The 25538-nt window shown below is 44.4% G+C and overlaps 1 protein-coding gene across 2 annotated transcripts in view; it reads left to right on the top strand.

Moving 5' to 3' along the window:
• Nucleotides 1-6196, top strand: part of MYO16 (myosin XVI) — a 611293-nt gene extending 605097 nt beyond the window's left edge. For both annotated transcript variants that reach the window (XM_060636706.3, XM_060636705.3), the window contains exon 35: nt 4874-6196. In XM_060636706.3, the coding sequence (XP_060492689.3) occupies nt 4874-5101 (228 nt within the window). In that variant the 3' untranslated portion in view covers nt 5102-6196. The remainder of the gene's footprint in view (nt 1-4873) is intronic.
• Nucleotides 6197-25538: the final 19342 nt, after the last annotated feature.

Raw genomic sequence — 25538 nt, 5'->3', positions numbered from 1 at the left:
TATAATATACTTGGGAATACAGATATTTTTAGTAAACACTGAGAAGCTCTGAGAAAGTGCGTTTTTTATTTTTTCAAAAGAGGGAAGCAGTAACTCGGGGGATTGGGGCATTTTATGTCAAGACCCCTCCCCACAAGCCTCAGCTCGGCGGCCACGAAAAGGCACTCTCCACAGACTGCCATCCAGTGGCTCAATCTGCAAATGTGTTCCTATCATGAAGGTCTTTGCGGAGCGTCGCATCTCGCATATATCTTTGGTCATTAGGAAGGGCTCTGCTAGAGAGAGTCTAGGACTGAGAAGACATGCAGAGGGGTGGTACTCTGCTTCTGGTGAGTGGACAGGGCTGGATGCTTATCAGATGCACTGGCAAGGACATGATCTAGCTGGGGCCCTCACGCCACGGAAGAGCGATGCCAGCAGCTGGGTAGAGATTTGGATTCTGTTTGTCTAGTTTTCAGGCTCTTCTCTGTTTTTTTGACTGGGCCTCCATTTTTATATTCTTTCTGTACCCTCCTTGATTTCTTTTAATTAACGCAGTATTTCTTATTTCACATTTTCTGTATGTAACTGGCTCATTATACATTCTTCCCCTGTCGTTCCTGTAGTCTCACTAGAGAAGAAAGCCTGCATTTTTGACTTACTGACTCTTAAGGGATTCTGTTACTTTGGCTATTTTCCTCATATTGCTAGAACCTTAGAACCTCTAAACTCCACGTAACCCCTCGGGGCTCCCGCCGTTGCTGTTGGCATGCATTCTTGTTCCGCAGAAAATTTATAGTCTGCAAGACGTTCCAAGCATGTTACTCCTATTTACCCCTGGATTTAATTCTGGTGTCTTTAATTCTCTCTTAAATTTCCATTTTTCTGTCCGGGATCATTTTCTTTCACTTTAAAAAAAAAAAAATTAAAGACTTCTGACGGCAAATATCCTCCTTTTTGTTGTCTAAAAACAACTTTACTTCATTTTTATTTCTGAGGGGTATTTTTATTGGAGAACAGAGTCTTAGGCTGAATTCCTTTCTCCCGGTACCGTCACCTGTGATTTGCGGTTTCCTGGCTTCTGCTTAGAAGTTCGTTTTGCCTCTCGCTGTTGTTCCTCTGAAGGCAACGTGTCTTTTTTTAGGGTTTTAAAGCTTTTCTGCTTTGCCTTTGCTTCCCTAGGATCCGCCCTGTGTTTTCTTATTGGTGGTGGTGGCCTGCGTGTGGTCTGCCTTCTGTGTGGTTTGCTGAGCCTCTGAAGTGTATGCATTGATTCCATTTGCAAGTTGGGGGACTTATCTGTTGGGATATCGCTTTGCCACGTTCTTTGTACACCTCTTCCTTCTGGGGCTCCTTTTATGTGGGTATATTCCGCTATCTCCTCAATTTGTCCATCTTTTCCTCTCCCCTAGGCATTTCATTGTAAGTACTTTAAAGTTGTTATCAGCTAGCCCTACATCTGGATCATCTGTGAATCCATTTTATCTTTTGACTCTCGGGTAAATTTCCTTGTCTCTGCATGTAATTTCTGATCGCACAGTAAGCATGTGTTAACAAACTGTAGATGCTGTGGACCGTGGTTTTATTTATTTACTTATGTTTATTATTATTTTTTGGCTTATTTCCTTTTGAGACAGAGAGAGAAAGCACAAGGGGTGGAGAAGGAGAGAGGGAGGGAGACAGAGAATCCCAAGCAGGCTCTGAGCTGTCAGCACAGAGCCCGACACAGGGCTCGAACTCACACACTGTGAGATCATGCCCTGGGCACCTAACGGACTGAGCCGCCCAGGCGCCCCTGCAGACGATGTTTTCTACCCCAGAGATTCCACCATCGCGCTAGGAAGCTGAGGCAGGGAGGACCTCCAGAATCCAGTCTCAGAGCTGCAGCGGAGAACCAGCCTGCGTCTACTCCATCCCTGATCTCCAGGCAGCACCGCCTGCCATGCTTTGGCCCAGAGCCTGCCAGGTGTCTGTGCTCCTTAGCCCCGATGGAGTGCAGATGTGTTCCAGCTGTGCATTTCAGAGCTCCCGGGCCCACGTGCCCCACTCAGCTGCAAAATCTGCAGACCAGTCAGGGGCTTGAGGCTCCTATCTCCCCGGTCAGATACTTGCTTCGGAAGCGCCTCCAACCATGCAGGGGAATTTCACGCTGCTTTTCATAAGCCTTTGGCCTAAGTCACCACGTGTGCGTACAGCTGAAGAATGTAACAGATGTCCCTTGGGGAAAATGGCCATCCTTTGAGGGTCCTCAATTTCCCAATTTGTGTCTCTAGTCTCATACAACTGCAACACATTGTATGGTTCCTCTCTCTTCTAGAAAAGGCTCTCTAGACCTACAAAAGAACTCAGAATTGGCAAATGTCCCAGGAGGGGCGGGGGGGGGGGGGGGGAAGCAGCTGGTAATGATCTGTTCAGAAAGAGTCTCCCCATCCAGAATTTCAGTTTTTCTGGTTCTCAGTTTGCCAGAGCTATCTGATGCTTTAAATATATTATTTGGGTAATTTATCTTTTTTTTTTTTTCCTTCCAGTAAGTAAACTGCCATGACCTATCAAATCCCATGCAGATATGAAAGTTTTGTTTTGTTTCTAATTATATCATCCTGAAGCTAAGTTACTTAAGAAAGATGATCTCTCAAGGACATTTGGCGGGGGGGGGGGGGGGGGGGGGGAATCAGCTGAGACTGGTAGAATTAAATGTTCTCTCACAAGAATAAATCCCATGACAATATTTTCCAGAGATCGCTACTATGTGCTAACCATGGGTCAAGGAACATGTATACAATGCTTAAAAACCATAGAGTGAACAGGATTGAGGCTAAATGCAATCGCTGAGCATACACTGGTGGAGGGAATAGAGGGGTTAAAATACATTGGTGGAGGAAGCATACAGATTCCACATGAACCCCACTGAGGAAAGGAACAAAGAAGAACATAGCATAGGGATGCTGGTCGTTAGCATACATCAAACTCTGCCCCACAGCTATTCAGTCAGTGATAAGCAGCATAAAGTAATACTTAAAAAGACAGACTCTAGAGCTTGACTGGTTGGTTACACCATTTCCCATGGAACTTTGGGTAAATTACACTTTACATTTTTGGGCCTCAATTTCCTCATCTGCAAAAGGGTGGCACTGCTTTATAGAATTCTCAGGACGACTGCTGAGTTAATGTTTCTAAGGTGCTTAGAAAAGGACCTGGTACATATTTAGCACCCTAAATAATTACTGAAAAATAATTTGGGGGCACCTGGGTGGCTCAGTCGGTGAAGCATCCAGCTCTTGGTTTCTGCTCAGGTCATGATCTCACAGTTTGTGAGTTCCAGCCCCGCATCAGGCTCTGCACTGAAAGCATGGGGCCTGCATGGGATTCTCTCTCTCTCTCTCTCTCTCTCTCTCTCTGCCCCTTCCAGCTTACTCTCTCTCTCTCAAAATAAACAATAATTTTTACATCCTCTCTTTCTTGGCTCACTTTTGTGACTGTAGAGTCAGTCTGGCTTCCACAAAAGCCTTCCCAGCAGGAGAATGCCTCATTTCCAGGTTGTTCTGGTGCAATCCTGGACACTGGAGAAAAATACCCTTTTAAGGGGTGGGGGGATACTACTTCGGCATTGATTCCTGGAGGTGGCTTCAGGGATCAGACCATCACAGTCCTGTTCCCCACACTTAGGTTTTTGTTTTTTTTTTTGGGGGGGGGGGGTTCTGATTATATGTACATCCAGTCTGAGGGATCTATTTTTGCTAGTAACCAGCTCCAGAAATCTAGTTCTGCACTCCCAGTATGGGTTTGAATTCCCAGCTTCTGTGGTTTACCACCACATCTCCACCTTCTGCCATCTTTTTTTTTTTATTCTAGCTTTAATTCTTCTTTTGCGGGTAGACAGTAGGCTCATGTGTCCAGGTTAAAGGTGTTCGCTCTAGAACCATCCTGGAGCACCGACTGTGCTTGCTGCTTTTGAGTGACTGCTTCTACCCAGGGGCCAACTGCCATGTCCTGCTTTCCTGTATTCTCTTTTGTTTTGTTGGGGAGGCTGGAAGGGGCACCAGAACAGAGCAGTAGGTATTTTGGAAGTGGGTTGAGACATCTTGTTTCTTCTGAATTTTCCTGTGTTCCCACTGTGATGTCTGGCATACTCACTTTAGAATGGCCAGAAAAAAATGGTATCCTGAGGAAGCAAGAGGGAATTGCACCGCACGATGCTCTCCTAGTCTGTCTCTGTAGGCGCAAGGTCAGAGAGTACATAGCTGCTAGTTGAGATCACTGCTTTGAGTTGCTGCTGCAAAGGAGTATGTGCTGATTCTCCATTGGGGTTGCAGGTGCCCGGGTCATACTAGCCCGTTGGATATTGCGGTGGCTGTCCCTTGCCACACCCAACTCTTGGAAACCACTTCTATATTAGTGTGGTCCTCTGTTAACACGGACCATGAAGGGGCCCTCTGGAGCAGGGCTCCATCCTTGGGTTATCCTGCTGTAGTCAGGAGTAGGGTCACGTTCCCACAGATGGGAGGGCTGAACCCTAGCATCTGGCAAGCCTCGAAGAACCCAAAAGCACCCATTACAAACAGGGTTACAATTGTGATAAATGAGGGGAAAGTGTGAGATGTCGTAAGAACATGTATAATGACAGAGGGCGAAGGGCATACACACGTTTGAGTGTTTCTGGAATCGCCTGGAGGTTCATCTCCTAGGCTGGTGCACCTGTCGTACATACCATTGTCTGCCATCTTACTTCAGCGGCCCCCTGCCCAGCGGCCGTATAGTTTCTTGACAGCAGTGCATGGAGGCCTCCAAGCAGCGCCTGAGCCCCCCTCACACCCAGCCCGGCCCCGGTGTGGCTCTTCTCCTCTCTCCACTCGCTCACTGTGTTTGCTGTTCCTCCCCTCCCCCCACACCCCAGGTCATCCATCAGCTGAGGCTCTCGGAGAACGAAAGCGTGGCCCTGCAGGAGCTCCTGGACTGGAGGCGGAAGCTCTGCGAGGGGAGAGGAGACTGGCAGCACCTCCTGCAGCCCTCGGAGCCCAGGGCGCCGCCCCCTCCTCCCTGCAAGAAGCCCACGCTGGTGAAGAAGCCCGACGGGGCCTCCTGCGGCCGGCTGCCTTCCGAGCTGTGGGACTCCACCATGTGAGGGCCGCACAGCAGGTGGACGCAGCGACACTGCCCGGTGGTGGCCGCCGCCGAGGCTGCCCCGTCCCCGGTGCTTCCCGCGGCATGGACGCAGAGCCACCCCGGACGCGCCAGCAGAGGCCACCAGGGCCCGCCTGTGCTTGTGCGCATGCGTGCACGTGCGTGCGTGCGCCGTGCGCGTGCGCATTCTTTCTCGCCGGTTCCGGCGGAATCCGTCCGTTCTGGCTCCTGGGCTCCGCGGCCCTGGGGCCGTGTTCCCCCTACGTGGCGGGAGAAGGGCCTGGAAAAGCGTGGGGGGAGGAAGGGCGCGCCCGCCGTACAGTAGCGCCGCCCACGTGTTCCTCGCTGGCCCGTCGCTTTTCTAGAACACGCTGTGCGGGACACACGTTCCGTTTCTTTGTAGGTGTCGTGTTTCCTTGGACTTTACAAACCTGATCACGATGTACATGTTTATTACCCTGTTTTATAACTTTATGCAATTGGTGGTGCTCCCTTCAAAACACCCGTTCGAAAGAGCTCGTTTCTAGAATTTTCTTTCCTCCACATGCTTTTCTTTGTTTTTCCTAGAGGACCTAAAGCCCTCGAGACTGTGCCCCTGCTTCAGCCCCGCCAGCGCCAAGCCTGTACACGCATGCACGGAGTCCCGAGTTTTTCATTTCCCTGATGAGGAGGCCGCTCCTCCCTGTGTCTCTGCTTACGTGCCTCGCGAGCTCCTTCCATCCGTCGTGGCCTCTCCTGGCGCCACCATCGGTCACAGGAGCTCAGACACGTGTGGCTTCACATCCGTAGCTGGTGGGGTGACAGGGTCGCTCCAGTGAGAGGTCTACGCGATCCAGAGGAGCTCGCTGAGACTTGCTGCCTGGGGCAGAGATGCTGCGTCCTCGGGTGGCCGTCCCCTCGGAGCTGCGCTGCATGGCTCACCTGCTGTATGTGCTCAACCCCCCTGTAACACGACCACCCCGTTTATCCATGTGCTTCTGTGGCTGAGGGGACGTCCTCAGCCGTGCCGTCAGACCGCGCTGTGTCGCTACTAGGAACTCTGTATTCAGACCAGCCTCTGCGAAGTCACCGTACCAATAAAAGGTGCAGCTGTGTTCTGGTTGTGTTTATTTGTTGCTACTGCCGTCTCCCTGGCGCGATCAGCAGGGGCAGTGACAGGCCATCCCGTCTCTGCTGCCCACCTTCTTCTGCTCTTACGGCGTTTTGCAGGCTACAGGCCCTAGTGGTTTACAGTAAGGATTTTATGGATTACTCAGATGTAACTGCCATGTAGGCATATGTCAGTTTTTAAGAATAATTGTCATTTAGGAATAATAATGAGGCCGCCAGATCCAGAGACAGTTTCCATTAAAACAGATAGTTTCTTACCTGCCAGGGGGAGAAGCTCAGGGTCGGCTAGGCAGCGAAGGGGGCCACGGAACTTCGGAGCCAAAGCTTTTATTATGATGCCCTTGGGAAGGGCTGGGCGATGCAGGGTATGCAGGCATAGAATCTGGTAAGTTTGAATCATTTCGGAGGGCTTCATGTGCAGGGTGGTCCCTAGTTATCTGGTACCTGGCCCCAGGCAGGGGCAAAGGGAGGAAGGATCAGTGGCTGGAGAGGGAGGTTGTTGAGTGTGGGCTCTGCAGTGGTGGGAGTTGCTTACTTTCTGTAAAATGTGACTAGTCCCCAGGGGCAGGTCCTCCAGGATTGGCAAGGCGCAGGGGTTAAAGCATCAGAAGACAGAAAACCGGAAAGGCAAAGTTAACCTGCAGTTAAGCGAATAACGTTACAGATGTACCTAACAGGGAAGCATTCTGCTTGACCTCCAGCTTAACGGCAACCAAGCCCCACATGCTGCCTCTCTCCCCTCACTCCCTGATGCCTGACTTCTTAATATCAGCCACCAAGCAACTGAAAGAAGCCACCTTTCCTTGATGTACATGGTTCCTTGCCCATTCCTTGCATACTGTAGACACTTAATGTCTACACTGGATCAAAAGTTTGAACTGATCCCCCCCCCCACACACACACACACACAGTACATTTATTTGGACTAGAGTGAAAAGTAAACTGTTCAAGCATTGCACCTTTCCAGAACCTGTTTCAAATGTGCACCTAACACTTGCTATGACAGCTCTGGGTGCTTCGCGCACACTATTCCTAACACGGATATATACATACCGCGTGGCAAGTCTCACGTACACACACTCATCCTGGATCTGAAGCTCAGAGCCTTAAGTGGGCTGTCAAACCATAAACCCTCAACTTTACGGTTCCAAGGTCTACATCATTTTAACTTGAGGTGCAGAAATTTTCTATTTATTATGTCAAAATGTGTCTTTACAACCTTCCAACTCAATGACTGGGGATACGGTGTTGTATGAAACTGTGAGGTAAGACCTCAAGGGAAAGCTTACGGGAAGTTGGCCGTCCCGAACACGTGTGGGTCCAGACGACACCACCGTCTATTCTGTTAACCTGGTCTCATGTTAGGGCTTGTGTAGGTGTAAGGTGACCCAACTGCCACCTGCTAGAGGTACCGTGGGCATCCCGTGATAGTTTATATGTACTCAATCTAGTAATCCCTTTTGTCTCATCTAATGTTTGTTGACTTTCTAGAGGCAGAGGCCAAACCCCTCGGAGACTTTCTAGAACACATTTTCCCAAGTCAGTAAGTAGGCCTTTCTGTTCAGTTGGTTTGTTTTCTTCACAGTTGGAGGGAGAGTTCGGGTGTGTGTTGACCTCACTTTAGAACCATCTCATTGTACCTGTTCTGACATGACTGGATAGTCAGCAGACTCAAAGGCGTTAATAGCCGTGACAATAGAAACAGTATTAAGAGTCATAATAATATGACATAAAGTCCGAGTCTGTGTGTATATTAAAGGCACTCCCGGAATGGTTCTCTAATGATTACAACATTGTCAACAAAATAAACAGAGGTACTATTCTGGTTAATAAAACACCAAATGTTATTCCACATAAGCAAGATTTCAACAGTTACGTATGTTTGCAATATACTTCATGACGGTATTTTAATTGCTATCAGCCCATAAGGTATGAATTATGATATATTATTGGGCCTGAGACCTTATGTTTAGCAAAGTAATTGGTATGAATTATTACTCTGTGTTCAAACACTGCCCAATATTATTGCTTTTTTTAAAAATGCTTGACGAGTGGTCTCTAAAAACTGCTATCAAAATGTTTATAGTGGGTTAAAATGATTTAAAATGTATTTTCTCGAGTGGAAAAATATATTATTACTATTCTCAAATTGTGGTACCTAATTTAGCAGAATTATGCTTACATAAATCTACCCAATAAAAGCAACAACCAATTAAAATCTGACATTTGTAAATGAGTATCACATATGAACATTACATAAGTTGGACAAAAAGTATGTTACAAATCCCACGATCTACAAAGAGGGATAAGTTTCTGTCAAAATTCTATTGCCGTCAGTTTCCAGCAACAAACTCAACTCATGTCACAATAAAGAGCATAAGGTTATTTTATAATAACATTCTGCGATGGGACATACTTCACCCCTGGCTATTACTCTGCACTACTGATTCCCGCCCCCCCCCCCCAACTTTCAAATGTATATCTTTATCTAGAAGTTAATAGGATTTATTTTTATTTTTAGTCTCATCAGGAAATTTTCAACAACAACAACAATAACAACAACAACAAAAAAAAATCATCAAATTAGCTGGAAAAACAACAACGCTGTTCCAAGTAAAAGTTTAGTATAATTTCATTACAGTTTTCAAATTGTTTTTAGCTGCACATAAAAATCCATGTAATGAAGATGAAAGCAATTATATTTCTATTTATGGTGCAATGGTAAATTCTCTGGAACGCTCATGGTTTCCCAACACAGTAGCACTGCTTTCAAAAACTAAAAATATATTCTCTCCCCCCATTCTACTCCCTTTACATCTTATTCATAAGCAATGACTTTATCAAACAAATTCTAGTACAATGTTCTACCCATGTGAGTTACAAAGATCCCCATATAGCACCGGGTTGTAGCCTGCGCGGTTACAGACTGGAAAGAATTACCTTTGTAGTTCGTTCACTTTGCCTAAGTACTGTAGCCCCCCGGGCTGCTCCATTATTGTGGACCCAGGAAGTTTCTCTAAAATTCAAGATGCTTTGTAAAACTTTAAAGATGAGCTTTTCAAAGGCTAGGTCTCATTAGATGCCTATAATACATCCCTATTCCCTGTTCTAATTTCTCAGATCATTTTCAGATTTTTAAAAAGCCTGCTTATACCAATCACGTTTTTTTGTATGCTTTGACTTCAGCACAATGCAATCTGGATTTTCTGTGGTTTCCCTGATTGTTACAATGGCAGAAGCAGATCTAGGTGTCTTCTCATAGAAAATAGTAAAGGCGAATAAATCTATGCATTCATTTCCATTGCTGTTTCACAATAGGAATGCCTCAAATGTGCCTTTGCTTTGCTTTGAATTAGTCCTGAGCAGATCGCTGGCATACCTGCGGGCTCGCCTTTCCGACAGCCCCAGGGAACATGCACTGCTTCAAAGAAAGGTGCGTGAGCCTGCCCAGGTGACATTTTCCTGATGTCACCACTTAGTGTCCAAAGTCTAAAGAAAATGAAAGAGAATGAAACTATTGATGAATTCCAAGGGGGAGATCAAAGCTCTCGAGAAAAATGAAATGAAACCAAATTCAATTTGAGGTTTTGATCTTTTAAGATTTCAGCAAACAAAGGGGCTGGAGGTCCATGATCTCAAACGATTGGTTGAAACGTGTATAAATTCTGTCACATGCTGGAGAACGGTTTTCTTTGCTGAACCTATTTTTGGGAATCTGTTAAACTGATTTCAGTCTAACTGGGTCTTGTGTGATAACAAGAAAAACCACTTCACCCAATGGTCCCTATTGTGGTTCATCAACATTACTGTTGAATAAAATAACCAATCCTAGTATTACAAAAGTGACTTTTTGGATACCTTTGTAGGTAAGTAGGTTGTACATACATGTGCATTGTCGGGGAAAATAGTTCTCCGGACAACTTTGCAATTGGTGGACAGTTGTCATTCTCTTGGGCTTAGAAGCTGTTATAAAAAGATAACATCCCATATTTTAAAAAGCAAGAGAAGTTCCCTGGACGAAGAGAAGAGAAGCCTTGGGAAATCCAATATAGTAAATGGCCTCAGCTCCTGAAGGTTGTCAAGCGTCGGAAAGTAGGGAATTTGGAGTGACATTGTCTCATTGCTGATTGCCAGGGACCATTACCCCTTTCAGCCCCGGATGAAAAGGCAAACCCTACAAAGACAGAAGACTCGGTGCCAAGGGCAGTCACAAGCCAAACGTATGCCCACAGTGACTCAAAGAAAGACCTCACTAAAGGTACAAGCTGCTACATCACCCAGTTTTACTCCCAGGGGTTGGTGTTTGGCCCTAGTGAGTCTCCAACCCCACCCGTGTTTATCCTCGAGTAGGCTAAACATTTTAGCCAACGATCACAGGAGCTAGTAGCTACACACAATAAACCTGTGCTCCTATTCTAGTTTTCTCCCTTATGACACAGTCTGTTGACCCCAGTCATCCAGAGACCAATGGTCCTCCTTTCTCATGTCTCCAACCTCCTCATGGTCTGTGGAGGGCTCCCCCGTTCAGCCAGCAGGTGGGGACTGGAGCGCAGAAGACGGGGCAGGGGGGAATCACAGCCTGCCTAAGACTGGCTCGTGTCACTTCTCGTATCGCAATGGCCAGGACTCGGTTGTGTGATGACACAACTGGAAGGCAAGGTGGGAAATGGCCCTGCTCTATGACCCAGAGGAAGGGGAAGTCACCCGGTGAACAATTAGCCAGTATCTGTCACACTACATGAGGCAGGGAACTCCTGGAACAAATATCTTCAAATCTGTTTTCTATTGCCTTTTGCGTGCAATAGGTGCCTAGGGCAGCTCCCCTTCCACCAGCCATGAGTGCAGGACCCGCCTACATCCAGCTGCCACCCACCCACCTTTCCCAATGTCCCAGAGTAACTTGTCCTTGGCCACCCTGGAAGCTCACGTAGTGAGGATGGGTCAGAGTTGAGAGAAGAGATGGGAACATTCTTGCTGGCCCGGTGGCTCCCGCTCTGGGTCTGGCTGTGGACAAAGCCACCTTTCTCTTACAGGCGATTCCCAGCGGATGTTCTCTCTCACTGAGTCCTGGGCACATTGATGCAATTCTACTCCCAGTGCTGCTGACAACACCTGCTGAGCCCATGGGCATTGGGAGAAATGCCTCTCTTCTCTGAGGTCCCCCTCATCTCCACAAGAGACTCCCATCAGATGGTGCTCTTGGCCTCTCAAGGTGTCTGTCTAAGGATCAGCAAGCGATGACATCACCAGGAGCACTACCCCCAGACCCGCTGAATCGGAGTCTGCATTTTAACAAGACCTGCAGGTGATTTGTGTGGTCCGGAAAGGCTGACCACATGCCCTGGACTCCTTCACGCTGGCTCCCTCTGTGGGACCATCTCCATTTTTATCATTCTGAAGCTAAGGAAATCGTGACTCACACACATCAAACCATCTTCTATACTCATTGGAAGAGTGATGTCACCAAAGGTTTCCTCCAGGTAAAACTGAGCGCTGAGAGTTATAATTTGTGCTAGACTAAGAATCCAACCCCATAACTCACTCCCTCTGCCATCCTAGGAAGCACACCATTCTTAACTCCACGTGTCTTTGGAGGTGCAAGTACTCACCAAAACTTTCTACAAATGTGCTCGTTCAAGTCTGGCTTTGGAGAGGGTCAGTAACAAGAGGAGAGGTTCCAAATTGATTATTTGTTGTAGGAGTGTTTCCTGTCATCTGTCCCTTATGCCTGCACTTCCACTCCAATCTGGGGTGCCATGACACCCTCACAGCTGATTCTTACGGGTATAACTCAGGTCAAGAGTTTTAGGTTTTTAGCACAATTTCAATGTTCAGATAGTACAGCTGAACAACAAAGAGGCTAAGGACCCACCCCTCCATGCATAATTCTTGATTCGCCAAAAACTGAACCCTGCTGTTGACCAGAAGCCTTACCGATAACAGTCAATGAACATATCTTGTATGTCATATGTATTATATACTGTATTCTTACAATTAAGTAGAGAAAAGAAAATGTTATTAAGAAAATCATTAGAAGGGCACTTGTGTGGCTCAGTTGGTTAAGCATCCGACTTCAGCTCAGGTCAGAATCCAGCAGTTCGTGGGTTCAAGCCCTGTGCCAGGCTCTGTGCTGACAGCTCGGAGCCTGTAGCCTGCTTCAGATGCTGTGTCTCCCTCTCTCTCTGCCCCTCCTCCCTTGTGCACTGTCTCTCTCTCTCTCTCAAAAATAAATAAACTTAAAAAAAAAAGAAAATCCTAAGAGAAAATGCATTAATAATACTGTACTCTATTTATCAAAAACCATCTGCACACAAGGGGGCCACACAGTTCAAACCTGTGTTCTTCACGGGTCAACTAGAGTTGGCTTTATGCTTTGAGTCACACTGATATTTTCATTTATAACTATTCCTGTTTCAAAGTTTCCATCTGCAATTTGTTTATAGGTTTTTACATCATACTTAACATTGAATTGGTTTGGATTTCCATCTCTTAAATCAAGAATAAGCCTTCCCATGGCTCCTGCCGAGCCATTAACGCCAGGTGAAATGAAGCAAAAACAAATTTGCTCTCGATGATTCCAATTCATGTGTGGTCTATGCTTTCTGTATCATCTCTAAATAGGAAAACATACTAGACTCTTTTACCCGGAGACGGGTGCCCCCGGAAAATAAGTCAATGTGAGAAATGTTCCAAACATTTTTAACTGGCTTTCCAAATAGCAGACCCTTCGAAATTTTACTTCTTGAATATTTTCTCATGTTCTATGGTTTCTTAGTTTGCCTCAACCTATGGCCTCTTTGTAGTCTCCCCACTTTACTCTCTATATGAGAGGACAGGTCACTCGTCCAAACTGTGGAGTGGGTCCTTCATTTGACAGCAGTGGCTATAGTGTGTGGCCAGTAACATCCTCGCCCCCTGCCACGGGGCGGGTAGGACAGGCTGGGACCTGCTGGGCAGAAGCCTGGGTTCCTTGTTCTTCTGGAGCAAGAGGGGGCGTGGGGGGAGAGGGATCCAGGAGCTGTGGAAAGGGAGTGTCATTGCACTCTCGTCTTGGGTTAGTAGGGGGGCAGGGGGGTGGAGCGTGAGAAAGACACGGGGTAGTTAATGAACTCCACCTACATTTTTAACTGGGAAGCAGAACTTACATTTTGGTACCAAATTCTTCAAGAAGCCCATTGAAATTTTCTCTATGAAGATGCTTTAATTTTACGTATGGTACACCTGAAGCAAGTTCACTTATTGAAAGTAAAACATATTTCTAAAATTTCTCCTCTGCATATTTGGCCTCGAATGTCCTTTTCAAATCAAACATACAGTTCCTCCTCCTAGGAGGTTACAGTTTGGGGAAGAAAGGCAGACAAGTAATTCCGCATATAACTATTTAAAACCAATATTGTCAAGTTCTGTGAAGGCAAAGTGAGGAGCATCACAAAACTCTAAAGGAAAATCTAATTTACGTAAAGGAGTGATGGAATTATTTTTGAAAATAGTACTTATATTGGAACCTAACTGGGCAGCCAGAGGATGAGAAGAAGAGTGCGTCAGTCAGACACCACCTGGAAAGTAGAGACAAGCTGGCGGCTTCCTGCTAAGTGACTCTTCCTGTCCAAGTGCTCAACGTCCTCTGGGCATACCTTCACTCTGGCACCTGCCAACTGGTATCACAATTTCTAACCTTCCCTCTAAACTGTGAAGTTTAAGAGACATTGGTATTCCTCAGACTCTACAATTGTCTTTGGCGCAGAGGAGGCAGCAACCCACTACTAATGGATCAATAAACGAAATGATGCACGAATGAAAGAATGCCAATGAGGCTGTTTTTCAGGGTGTCGGCCTGTAGCCCCTGATATCCTTCTGCTCCTTCCTAAATCCCCCAGAATAACATATAAACATTTTAATACTTAAACCATGATATAAGACTTGCGCCAAGTGAGAAAATTATTGACGTGTAGGACAGACTGACAATGGAATTTGGAAAGGAACCCACAGCCTACAATGGACAAAAAATGGATTTGGTGTCAGAATATATTGCCTTCCTACGGATGAGTATTAGAACGTAAAAAATTTCATTCACCTGAACCTCCACATGCTCAAAAATAGAAGAGGTGTAACATTTACGTCTACCATATACAGTCAACTATTAAATGAGATGATACGCGTGAAGGTCCTTTGTGAACTGGGCTAACATTGGTTATCTAGAGTTACTGCTTTATTAGTTAACTCTCTGTGGATGTTTAAATAGCAAAAGAATACTTGACTTTTGCTTTTCTTAGTTGATCTCACAAAGCCCTGAGGTAAAGGAAGAAAAAGAATAAATATGTGTCCTATTAGTTATTCTATTTTTGCCTCAGGAAAGACAGAACTAATGGCCAGCTACCATAATGTGCTGAGCGTAGGAGCCCGGTATCCATTCATCACCCACAGAGAGCACTGGGCAGGACTTAGGAATCTAGGTTCTGTCATAGCTTAGTAGTTAGCCTGCCATTTTTTTGCCATTTTTTTTTTTAAGTTTACTTATTTATTTTGAGGGAGGGTGGAGTGGCAGAGAGACAGAATCCTAAGCAGGCTCTGTGCTGTCAGCGCAGAGCCTGATGCAGGGTTTGATCCCATGAACTGTGAGATCATGACTTGAGCTGAAATCAAGAGTCGGACGTTCAACTGACTGAGCCACCCAGGCACCCTAGCTTGCATTTTTTTTTTTAATAGGAGGTGTGTGTGTGTGTGTGTGTGTGTGTGTATCTGTTGGGGACAGGGAAGGAAAAGGATGTATAACAAATTCCTAAGTGATTATTCTAAGATGCTATGATTTGTATCATAAGATAACGGACATTTTGAAAAAAAAAAAGAGAGAGAGAGAGAATAGCTAAGAGATTCCTTTGCCCCAACCAGTAAGTATAAAAACAATGATAGATCCCAAAGGAAGGGAAGGCATATCTCTAGTTAGAGACTCATTCAAGGCAACAAAGTAAATTTTAAGAATATATACATGTTACAAAAAAAAAAAAAAAACCCAGAAAAATGACTTCAAGGATTAACTGTGCTAGAAACATGAGCCCGCTGTCTTCAAAGTGGCCACTGACACTTATCCCCCAGACATGGCGTTTCTTTTTGAGTGGTAAAAATAAAAATGATTTGGAATTGGAAATCAAGCCCTCCCCTACTGACGTGACAGTGTTAGACCTTGCCTTGGGCAAGCCCAAGGAAAAAGACAAAGAAACACAAGGAATTCAGGGTGCCAAAGCTTATCAAAGTCAAAACAGTATCTTTTCAAAATAGCAAGGAAGGTTGCAAGAATGATTTCATAGGAAAGAGCATCTAACCTGACCAAGTGGAGGATTCAGGAGCAACGCGAAAAACTCCGAATTGCACACTTCTTTCGCATTTGATGGTGCCAAAGGACACGGAACCTAAAAATGGCAAGAACCGTAAAGTGAAAATGGAAAGAATTGGTGTGTGGGTCTGCAGAGAATCCAGGAGGATCCTGAAACCAAAGCAGCTCAAAAGGCTCCAAGCTGCTGTCCCCTTGCACGTGTTAAATACATAGAATACCACCAAAACCGACACTGAACTAGACAGACGGTACACCTTGTTTTTTCAGATTAATCTGTTGCGTGTTTGTTTGGTCTGGGTAATCTCTCCTCCCACCCCCCACCGATTATCCTGAAGGGGCAGAAACCGAAGTGAATGGGTTCCCATGTCAGATTTCCAAAGGGAGTACCTTAGCTCATTGATATGACCAACCAATATTTCTGAGCACCTGTGAAGGAGTAGGCTTACAGTGGTCCCAGGGCTTACCAAAAAAAAAAAAAAAAAAAAAAAATTGTGCACAAATTCCAGAGCCCCAGGTTCTCAAGTATATAAAAATCTGGATGGTTGAGTAAAAGAACAGCAGCAATAATGCTTTTAAAGCATCACAATCTCGCCGTTACGAGAACAGGTTGATTGGAGAGGATAGGAAATTCATTATAAAAGCTGGAGCAGGGGAGGGTGTCTCCCCAATTCACCATGTGCCATCAAAACTGGGAGGGGGCAGGAATGAATGAGAACTGATGTCATCCCTCAGCGTAAAGGGCCCTGTGGAAAGCCTGCAAAACTCGTGAGATGTTGTACGGTGGATGTAAAATACGCCCCTCTGAATAAGCAACTGAGGAAATGCATTAACATTAACTGATGGGGGGGGGCATCATCTTGGGCTTTTTTGTTTTTAATGTCCCCTTGGGAGTTTCCAGCCACTTCTTCCTTTTACCCCCACCCCCCCACCCCCGGGCACCAACTACGTATCTGTGCCCAGACCTGGTTTTTGTCTGAGCCACCTGGGGGGGGGGGGTGCCCGCGGTCACCCCAATCTGTGTGCCTGCAAAGCCACAAAAACACTGGATGGGAACCTGGGGCCAGCCTAGGAGGGGGCAAGCACTGTGGTGCGGGGACTCAGGTAACAGGTGCAGAATTATCCCGTGCAGTGGATCTTCCCGGCACGGGGACAAACCACGTGGCTTCATGCCCCTCTGTATACATTGGATGGTGGCCCCGGTGCCTGCCCCTACTTGGAACGGGTGGTGGGTCATCACCGGACTGGTTCTGTGAGGTCATTTCTTGTTCATCGTCCACGGAGATGACTGCCTGCCAGCAGTGGGCAGAGCACAAAGGACAGAAAGCCCTCAAAAGGAGAAAATCAGCCCCAACAGGGCCAGCGCACATAGTCACACTCCCCACAGCCTGACATTCCGTTCTCGACGATGAGGAAACAATATAATGTACGGGCCTGTCACCATAGCTATTAATAACTTGGGTGGCTTCCAGAACCGCGCAGGCACAGGGGGATATTCTGTCCTTACTAATCACATCGGTGTTTAGATGTTTGCTTTCTGAGGCCATTGCCTCTGTCTCCTGCCTGCCACGTGTGAAGGTTCTAATTTTCCAGTCGCACATAAGCCCTGATTAGTGGTGATAAGGCAGTAAGTAGAACCAAATTTTAAGTGACTTAGAAAACCACAAAGAACGTGGAGTTCCAAAACACTCTACTAGCACTTTCTAGTCCTGTTTTAGAAAACCAATGGGAAGAATGTAAAACGGGGTGGGTTGGCAAGGTTTTTCATCAAAGCGTAGCTGTAATTTTAAGTAGGAGTTTCGTATTTAACCCCCCGAATGGCAGGCATGATTAAGAGAAACTTGGCTATACTGTTTACAGCAAACCCTGATTAAATACAAACAAGCTAATGGAAGCAAAACAAGAGAGAGAAATCCCTTCTAGAATGCCCTAGGGTCCTTACCCAGAAGAATCGTCTTGGAGGAAAAGCAGACAGGAAGTGTGGAGTTGGCCATCTGTCCCCTTCCCTCCTATTTTCTTCCATCCTTTGTCCATCTGTACCATTTGCCTACTCTAACCTATCTTTTGAGTTTCAGCTTTTCAAAAAGCAGCCACCACCCGAATCTATTTTACATTCAGGATCTCTCACCGTGGGCCTTCTTCATGTTACGGAAAAATAAGACCTAGTATTTCTCTGTGACTCCCTGAGACTTTTTTTCTGAAGTGAGGAAGGCTGAGACATCTGTGTCTGCGTTTTCCTCTGGACCTTAGATACCAGGAGACCAGGAGCACGAAGAGGAGACAGCATGGAGAGGGGCCAGGTGATCGCACCCTCCTGGGAGTTTCTTCCCTACCAGTCTCCACCCCCCACCCCTCACCCCCCGTTTCCTTCTGTTTCTGCTTCTATAAAAAGAGTGAGCACACAGCAAGCATCGCCTAAATCAGCATCAGGAGAACAAGAAGAATTTGTCCATCAAGAGGAAAGTGAAAATCTGTCGCAGCCATAGATCAGTTACAGCAACGGGAGTGAGGAAGAGAACGTGGGCAGTCGACGGGAACTTGTTGCAGGGGGTCCGATTTCGAGCTCAGGGAACATGCGCAGAGTCTTGAGAGGGAAAGCATGACGGGGAGAATAAATAATGCTCCTGACAGCAGCCCAGGTGGAATCCGGGGATGAGCCAGCAGACAGGTAAGGCCGAGGGAAGCAAGCCTGGTGTGTGTTCACAACTCGGAGAAGGGCTGTGGGAAAGCTGGTTCTCGAGAAAAATACTTCTCATATTTAAAAAGGAGTTTCTGGGACACCCGGGTGGCTCAGTCAGTTAAGCGTCCCACTCTTGGTTTCAGATCTCATGGCTCCTGAGACTGACCCCCGAGTTGGGCTCTGTGCTGACAGCGTGGAGCCTGCTTGGGATTCTCTGTCTCCTTCTCTCTCTGCCCCCTCCCTGCTTACTCACTTTCTCTCTGTCTCTCAAAAATAAATAAACATTTTTAAAAAATCTCTTAAAATGGACTTTCATGATTGTGCTCTAGATTCCTCTCCTTCTCATCCTTCTCTTCTTCATCTTTCTCCTATTCTCCTCTTTTTTTTCCTCTCACTGCTATGAGATAGGAGTTAAGTGGTCGTCACCTGCTGCATAACATTAATTCAAGATAACCTTTCCAATTTCAAGATTTGAATTCAATGAGTGAATTCAATGTGTAACAATGAATAATAACATATACTACCATAAGATATGAATAGTTTTACTAGTGCAATTAACATATTGTATATAATATAGAATAATAAAATAAGTAATTCATAATTAATGTAGTTGCATTAATTCACATTGAATTAAAATGGACTGTCTCCTCTCCCCTTCCCTTTGACCCGACAAAGATGCCGACCCATACATGACTACGTTTATTTAGAAGTATATTATTGTGAGATTCTTGTACTACTTGTAAAATGGCATAATAATACCATGGACATTTGACTTTAAGGTTAAAATGTATGCTATACACACTAAGGAAACCACTAAAATAACAAATTAGATATAAATGTTATATCCAAAAATCTAAAAAAACAAACAAACAAACAAAATAGATAAAGGTTACATCCAATAGGCCAACATAAGAGATGAAGTAGAAGTATAAAAAATACCCCACTCAAAAGAAGGCAGGGAAAAAAGGAGAAATGAAAAAAAGAACAGATGAGACAAACAGAAAATAGAGGGATGGTTACCTTAACCTTACCCTGTCAATAATCATACTACATGTAAATGCTCTAAATACCTGAATTAAAGGAGAAAGATTGTCACATTAGATAAAAAACTGAAACTCAAACTTATACTGCATTTGAAAAAAATTCACTTTAAAAGTAGTCACACAAGGGGCACCTGGGTGGCTCAGTCGGCTAAGTGTCTGACTTCGGCTGAGGTCATGATCTCATGGGCTGTGAGTTTCAGCTCGTGCGGGGCTCTGTGCTGACAGCTCAGGGCCTGGAGCCTGCCTCACTCTCTCTCTGTCCCTCCCCCACTTGTGCGCTCTCTCTCTCTCTCTCTCTCTCTCTCTCTCTTTCAAAAATTAATAAACATGAAAACAATTAAAAAAAGTAGTCACACAAAAAAGTTAAAACTATGGAAGTACATTATGCTAAAACTAATAGAAGTAAAACTAGAGTTACTGCATGAATATCACACAAAATAGAGCAAAAAATACCAAAGATAAAGTCATTTCATGAAAGACTCATTTCATTAAGAGTATCTAATAATTCTTGGGGTACCTGGCTGGCTCAGTCAGTGGAGTGTGTGACTCTTGATCTTGGGGTTATAAGTTCGAGCCTCACGTGAAGCGTAGAGGTTACTTAAAGTAGAATTTTTTTTTTTTAAAAAAAGAGTATATAATAATTCTAAGAGTTTATGCACATAACATTAGAGATTATAAATAGACAAGAGGCACAAATCACATACTGATAAAGGATGTATATCCAGAATGTCTAAGACAGGATATCTTTTACTCAGTCATCAGAAACCAAACACCTCAATACAAAAAACAGGCAAAAAGTATTTACCCAGACGCTGCACCAAAGAAGGTGTATGAATGACAAATGAGCACGTGAAAAGATGCTCCGCATCACCAGTCATGTGGAAAAGTGAAACCACGGTATGAATGCTACTACATCCCAATTTCCATAGCTAAAATGCCAAAGACTGATAATGACAAGTGCTGGTGAGGATGTGGAATGATATAACCAGTTTGGAAAACAATCAACACGTTTCTGAAAATTGGGGATGTAGGTTTCTCATAAGATCCAACCATTCCAATCCTCTCTGTCTGCCCAGGAGAAATGAGAGCAGAGGTCCACACAGAGACTTCTAGATGGGTATTCACGGTAGCGTTATTTGTGATAGACCCAAACTGGACACCATCCAAATGTCCATCAACACATGAATGGATACACACAACATGGGGCATCTGTACCAGGAAAAGCTGCTCAGCAATCATGACGGGTGAACGGGACACACGCTACCTACCACATGGGTGACTCTCAACGTAACTATGCTGGGGAGGAAGATGGACAGAATAGTACAAAGCATGTGATCCTATTTATATACGTTTTTAGAAAATGCAAACTAATCCACAGTGACAAAGCCATGCAACGGAACATGAGGGTACTTGGAGGGCTGACGGATGTACTTGTTGTTATGTTGGTTTTGATTGTTTCACAGGCATCCACACACGTCAGCACTTATCAGGTTATACACCGAATATATACAATTTAATACATGTCAGTTTTACCTAAGAAAAGCTGTTTCAACAAGAAAGGAGAAGCATTAGCCATGGGGCTTTGGAAGAGGCCCTTTGAGTCAAATGCTCAAGCTTTAGGGGCTTCAGAGTAAATAGTCTTCTTTATGTCGGTCTCTCTCACTAGAGCCCTTTAACGATGCAAGTTTGTACCCCTATGGCTTGTAGAGTGGCTATCACATGACAGTTCCTCGGTTAACTCTTTTAACTGACTGATTGGCCCAATAAATCAGTGCTTCGTCTCCAGTGGTCTCCAAGGTCATGAGACAATGCCAGGTAGACAACAAATGCAGGGCTGTGAACAGAGCAGAGGATTCACTGAGTATGTGTTCGGTCAAGGAGGCAGAGTCGCTAAGATGTGATAGACCATCATATTTAACAAAGGGTTTGTTTGAGATATTTAACCTCAGGCAGCTGTAGGAGCTGGGGGAACACTCAGTGGGAAACTATCTCCCTGAGTTCTGGGGCTGCAGCTTGAGGTCAACAGAGCAGACAGGAAAGGCAATGGAGTGGGGAAAACAGGACGTACTGACTCAGCCAGAGCGGGAAACCCCACAAGGGCAGGCTGGAACCTTTCCCTTTCTCACGGCCTCCAATCCTCCAGCTTTAATGATGCAGGTGTCCTTTGAGAGAAACTCACCCCTTTGTCGTACAGAAAAAAAAAAAGGAAGGTGATAAAGATGGTCTTCAACACACATTCATTTTGGTGGCACTTGAAAAGTTGTAAAAAATGTTCTCATCCATCAAAATGTCTATCTTATTACTACCCAGCTTGTGTCTTCTACTCCACTCATTTTCTCATCACTGATTATTCGCAGCTCTTCCAGAGGCAAGCTTTAATGCTCCCTGAGCATGGAAAGAACCAGGCACACTGTAATGATTTGGCAAATTTTTAGATGCTATATAGCAATGCTTATGGGGCTAGAACTGTGGAGCTAGAACTATATCTTTTTATTTCCGGTGTTTGTTTAGGTGAAAGCTCAGAGACACTTTTTTGTCTTACTGATTGGCAAAGGTTCTGAAAAGTCTAGTTGGGTTTACAGAGCAACCTTCTTCCCTATTATCATTTGAGCAATACCCAAATTTAGTTTGACTTCCCTATCTATGGAGCCAATGGGATTTATTTAAAGTAATAGAGGGTGTTTTCTAGATGGATATTGCTAAGTGTTCATTATCAAGAATCCCCTGAACACCACCTGGAAGTCTGAATTGTTGATTTGAGGAAGCTAATTGGTTTCTTCTAAGTTCCTTGAATTAATACTGACATTTTCCAAGTGAAACCCTAACCTTAATAGTTCAGAAAGGCATTTAATGAGCCCATTACATGACATCAAATAAGTGTACCACATTCAAGGTCTTTTAGATGAGTGTAGGGGTGTAACAAGAAGAGCCAGAACATTCCAAATGAACAGATCATGGAGATTTTCTTCTCTGACAACAGGTTTTTTTTTTTTTTAATCATATTGAAGATACAATGGAAACCCAGTTGGAAAGGATCGAAGAACACCGAAAGACATATTCTCTATACTGAAGTGTCATCAGAATAAGTGTCATCATATTAAATGTGTAATTTGAAGTTCAATTAAAGGGCCTGAAATGCAATACGATGATTAGGTGCTCTCTATCAGGAACCTGATCAGGTTTAAGAGGGATCCAGTTCTCAGCTTGGCAAGGAAAATGGGTGGCATTTGGTCTTATTTTAAACTATGAACTGTAACTTTATAAATCTTTTTCCTTCCTTGTTTACTCCAAGTACTAAAAATAAAGCTTCATTCCTTTGATAAAGAGTGCTGAAGACAAAGGAAAAAAATTAAAAAGCAATGTTATTTCTCTAGAAAGTCAATAGTTGGTCCTAACTGGAACCACAGAGCTTACTCCCGAGATCCCTGAATTCTGTACTGAGAACATTCTAGGTAATAGTCAGTAGCTGAATCTCAAGAGCTTCAGGACTGGAAACAAGACCCCAAATGTCTTGAGAAGAATATTTTTCAGCACTACTGAATCAGCACAATTTGTTAGGTCAGGAATAAAAGGGGTTTTCATTTGTTTTTTGGTACCAATGCTCTGTCAATTTCTTCGGGAACATAATCTTTTTCGAGCCATTGTTCAAATTCAAGGCAGATGCTTGGGAAATGATGAAAGCAGGAAAGATTCCTTCACTGGCCACTTCTACAGAATGCGATTGTGGCAAGGATCTCACACACCACTTCTACATCCCGAGGTGCCCAGGATGGCATCGAATCCATACCCAGGACAGCTGTAGGATGGGCGAAACCTATCTTTGTGTTCTGCTCAAGCACCCACATCTTCGTTCTCTGCCCAGACAGTTAAAGATGACTCTGATAGAACCACAGACGAGGTGAAGCAGGTGAATGCTTTTTGTAAAATAAAGAAGGAAGCAGGAAGAGAAATCGAGATATTAAAAAAGAGACAATTAATCAAGAGTGAAAAAATTAATCCCCTAAATAAAATACTGTGTTATGGGGAGTTGTAAAATTTTTATTGTGAGTTATAATACACATAAGCAAAGTAGACAGAATGATAAAACAAATCTGTATGTACCCAGACCCCAGCTTCAAAATTTAGCAACCCAAGGGCGCCTGGGTAGCTCAATCGGTTGAGAATCCAACTTCAGCTCAGGTCATAAGCTCATGGTTCGTGAGTTTGAGCCTCCCTTTGGGCTCTGCACTCACAGTGTGGAGCCTGCTTGGGATTCTCCCTCTCACTCTCTCTCTCTCTCTCAAAATAAATAAATAAACTTAAAAAAATTACAAAAAGACCACCAAACCAAAGAAGTTAGTTTGGTTATATTCCTACCCCATTCACTCCCTTCCCTCATTATTTTGAGAGAAAAAAAAATCCCAGACATCACATCATTTAATTTTTAAATGTTTCAGTAGGTATCTCTAAAATGTACGAAAGCTTATTTAAATGAAAGAATCACAATCTTATTATCACATCTAAAAATTAATAATTTCTTATGTGATCAAATACCTGGTTAGTGTACAAACTTCTAATTGTCTCATAAACGTCCCATTATTTTTTTCTGGTTTGTTTGAATCGGAATCCAAATAAGGCTCACAACTGCAATTGGTTGATAAATCACTTAAGCATTTTATGACATATCGGTTCCCCTCTGTCTGTTCGTTTTTCCTTGTAAGCTGTATTTTGAAGGAACTAAGTCGTGTGCCTTCTCAAGTTTCCCCTTGTCTGAAGCATAACCTTTTTCTTCAAGTAGCAAGCCTGAGGAATCAGCGTCCACGCCCTCTGTGGAATCGTAGGAGCCAGATCTGTTTGTGTTCACGAAGAGTAAATATTTCAAACCAATTTTCACTGTCATCGAATGAGTATGTTTTAGGGAATTCTTGCCATCCTATTAGACAATTTCAAGTCTGTTGCTTTCCTTTGGTGTTGAGGCGTGTGGAAATGGATTTGCCCGATTTCTCAAAAGAAGAAAGTATCACGCTAAAGGTGCGTCAGGGATCGTGACAGACATGATGCTGTGTTGCCACCAAATCTCATCTCATGACCGAAAAAAACCCAAACTTGTGTGCGTTTTTCTGTGATCCCTCTGCCACGTGTTTAAAATGGCAGGATCCCGGGTCTCTCATCTACACTCGGGAGACAGCCGCCTGACCCACCTAAGTCTGGGCCATAAGTGGGACGTAGAACTTTGTGTCACGCCCACTGAGATTTGGGGGTCCATCACCAGAGCACAGTCTAGCTTCATCTGTCCTCACCAGAATTTGGGGACCCAGAGGTTAAGTGCAGGCAGACCTCGTTTTATTGCACTTGGCGTTACTGGGTTTCGCCGATGTTGTGTTTTTCACAAACGGGAGGTTTTGTGGTTACCAATAGTCTGCTCACTTTGTGTCTCGGGGTCATGCTTTAGTAATTGTCACATATTTTAGAGATTTTTCATCATTCTTGCATTTGTTATGGTGATCCGTGATCCGTGGTTATGGCTTGCTAAAAGTTCAGGTGATGGTTAGCATTTTTTAGCAATGATGTATTTTTTGGTTTAGGTATGTACATTGCCTTTGTGGACACAATACTATTGCCCACTTAATAGACTACAGCATAGTGTAGACATAACTTTTATATGCACTGGGAAACAAAAACATTAATTCAGCTTGCTTTCTTGTGATATTTGCTTTATCGCAGCAGTCCGGAAGCGGAATATCTGTGAGCTGTGCCTGTACATTGTTTGCAGTCTAGATGAGAACACTACAAAACCCTAACTCGGTGAGACTCCCACTTTCATAATATATTCACTTATTTATTCATATATTTGTTAAATAAGTGAATCAAAACAGATTTTGAGATTGAACAATATATAGAGGCTATAAGGTTGCACATTTTTTTAAAGAAAACAATGAAATACTTAAGTATTTTCAGTCATATTTACTTTAAAACCTACGTATTTAGGGGTGCCTGGGTGGCTCAGTTGGTCAAGCGTCCAACTTCGGCTCAGGTCGTGATCTCCCTGCTTGTGAGTTCGGGCCCTGCATCGGGCTCTGTGCTGACAGTTCAGAGCCTGGAGCCTGGAGTTGGCTTCGGATTCTGTCTCTGTCTCTCTCTGCCTCTCCTCTGCTCTCCCCCCCCCCCCCCGTCTCAAATATAAATAAACCTTAAAAAAAACCTACGTATTTATTGGACATCAATATACCAAAAGGAAATAAAATGGGTACTGGAAAGAGAGGCCACCACTCTTTTGGCTGGTACCAAATCAGCAGAG

Source organism: Panthera onca, chromosome A1 (assembly GCF_046562875.1).
Source record: "Panthera onca isolate mPanOnc1 chromosome A1, mPanOnc1 haplotype 2, whole genome shotgun sequence".
NCBI classification, from domain to species: domain Eukaryota; kingdom Metazoa; phylum Chordata; class Mammalia; order Carnivora; family Felidae; genus Panthera; species Panthera onca.
This window is presented reverse-complemented; position numbering and strand designations above follow the sequence as displayed.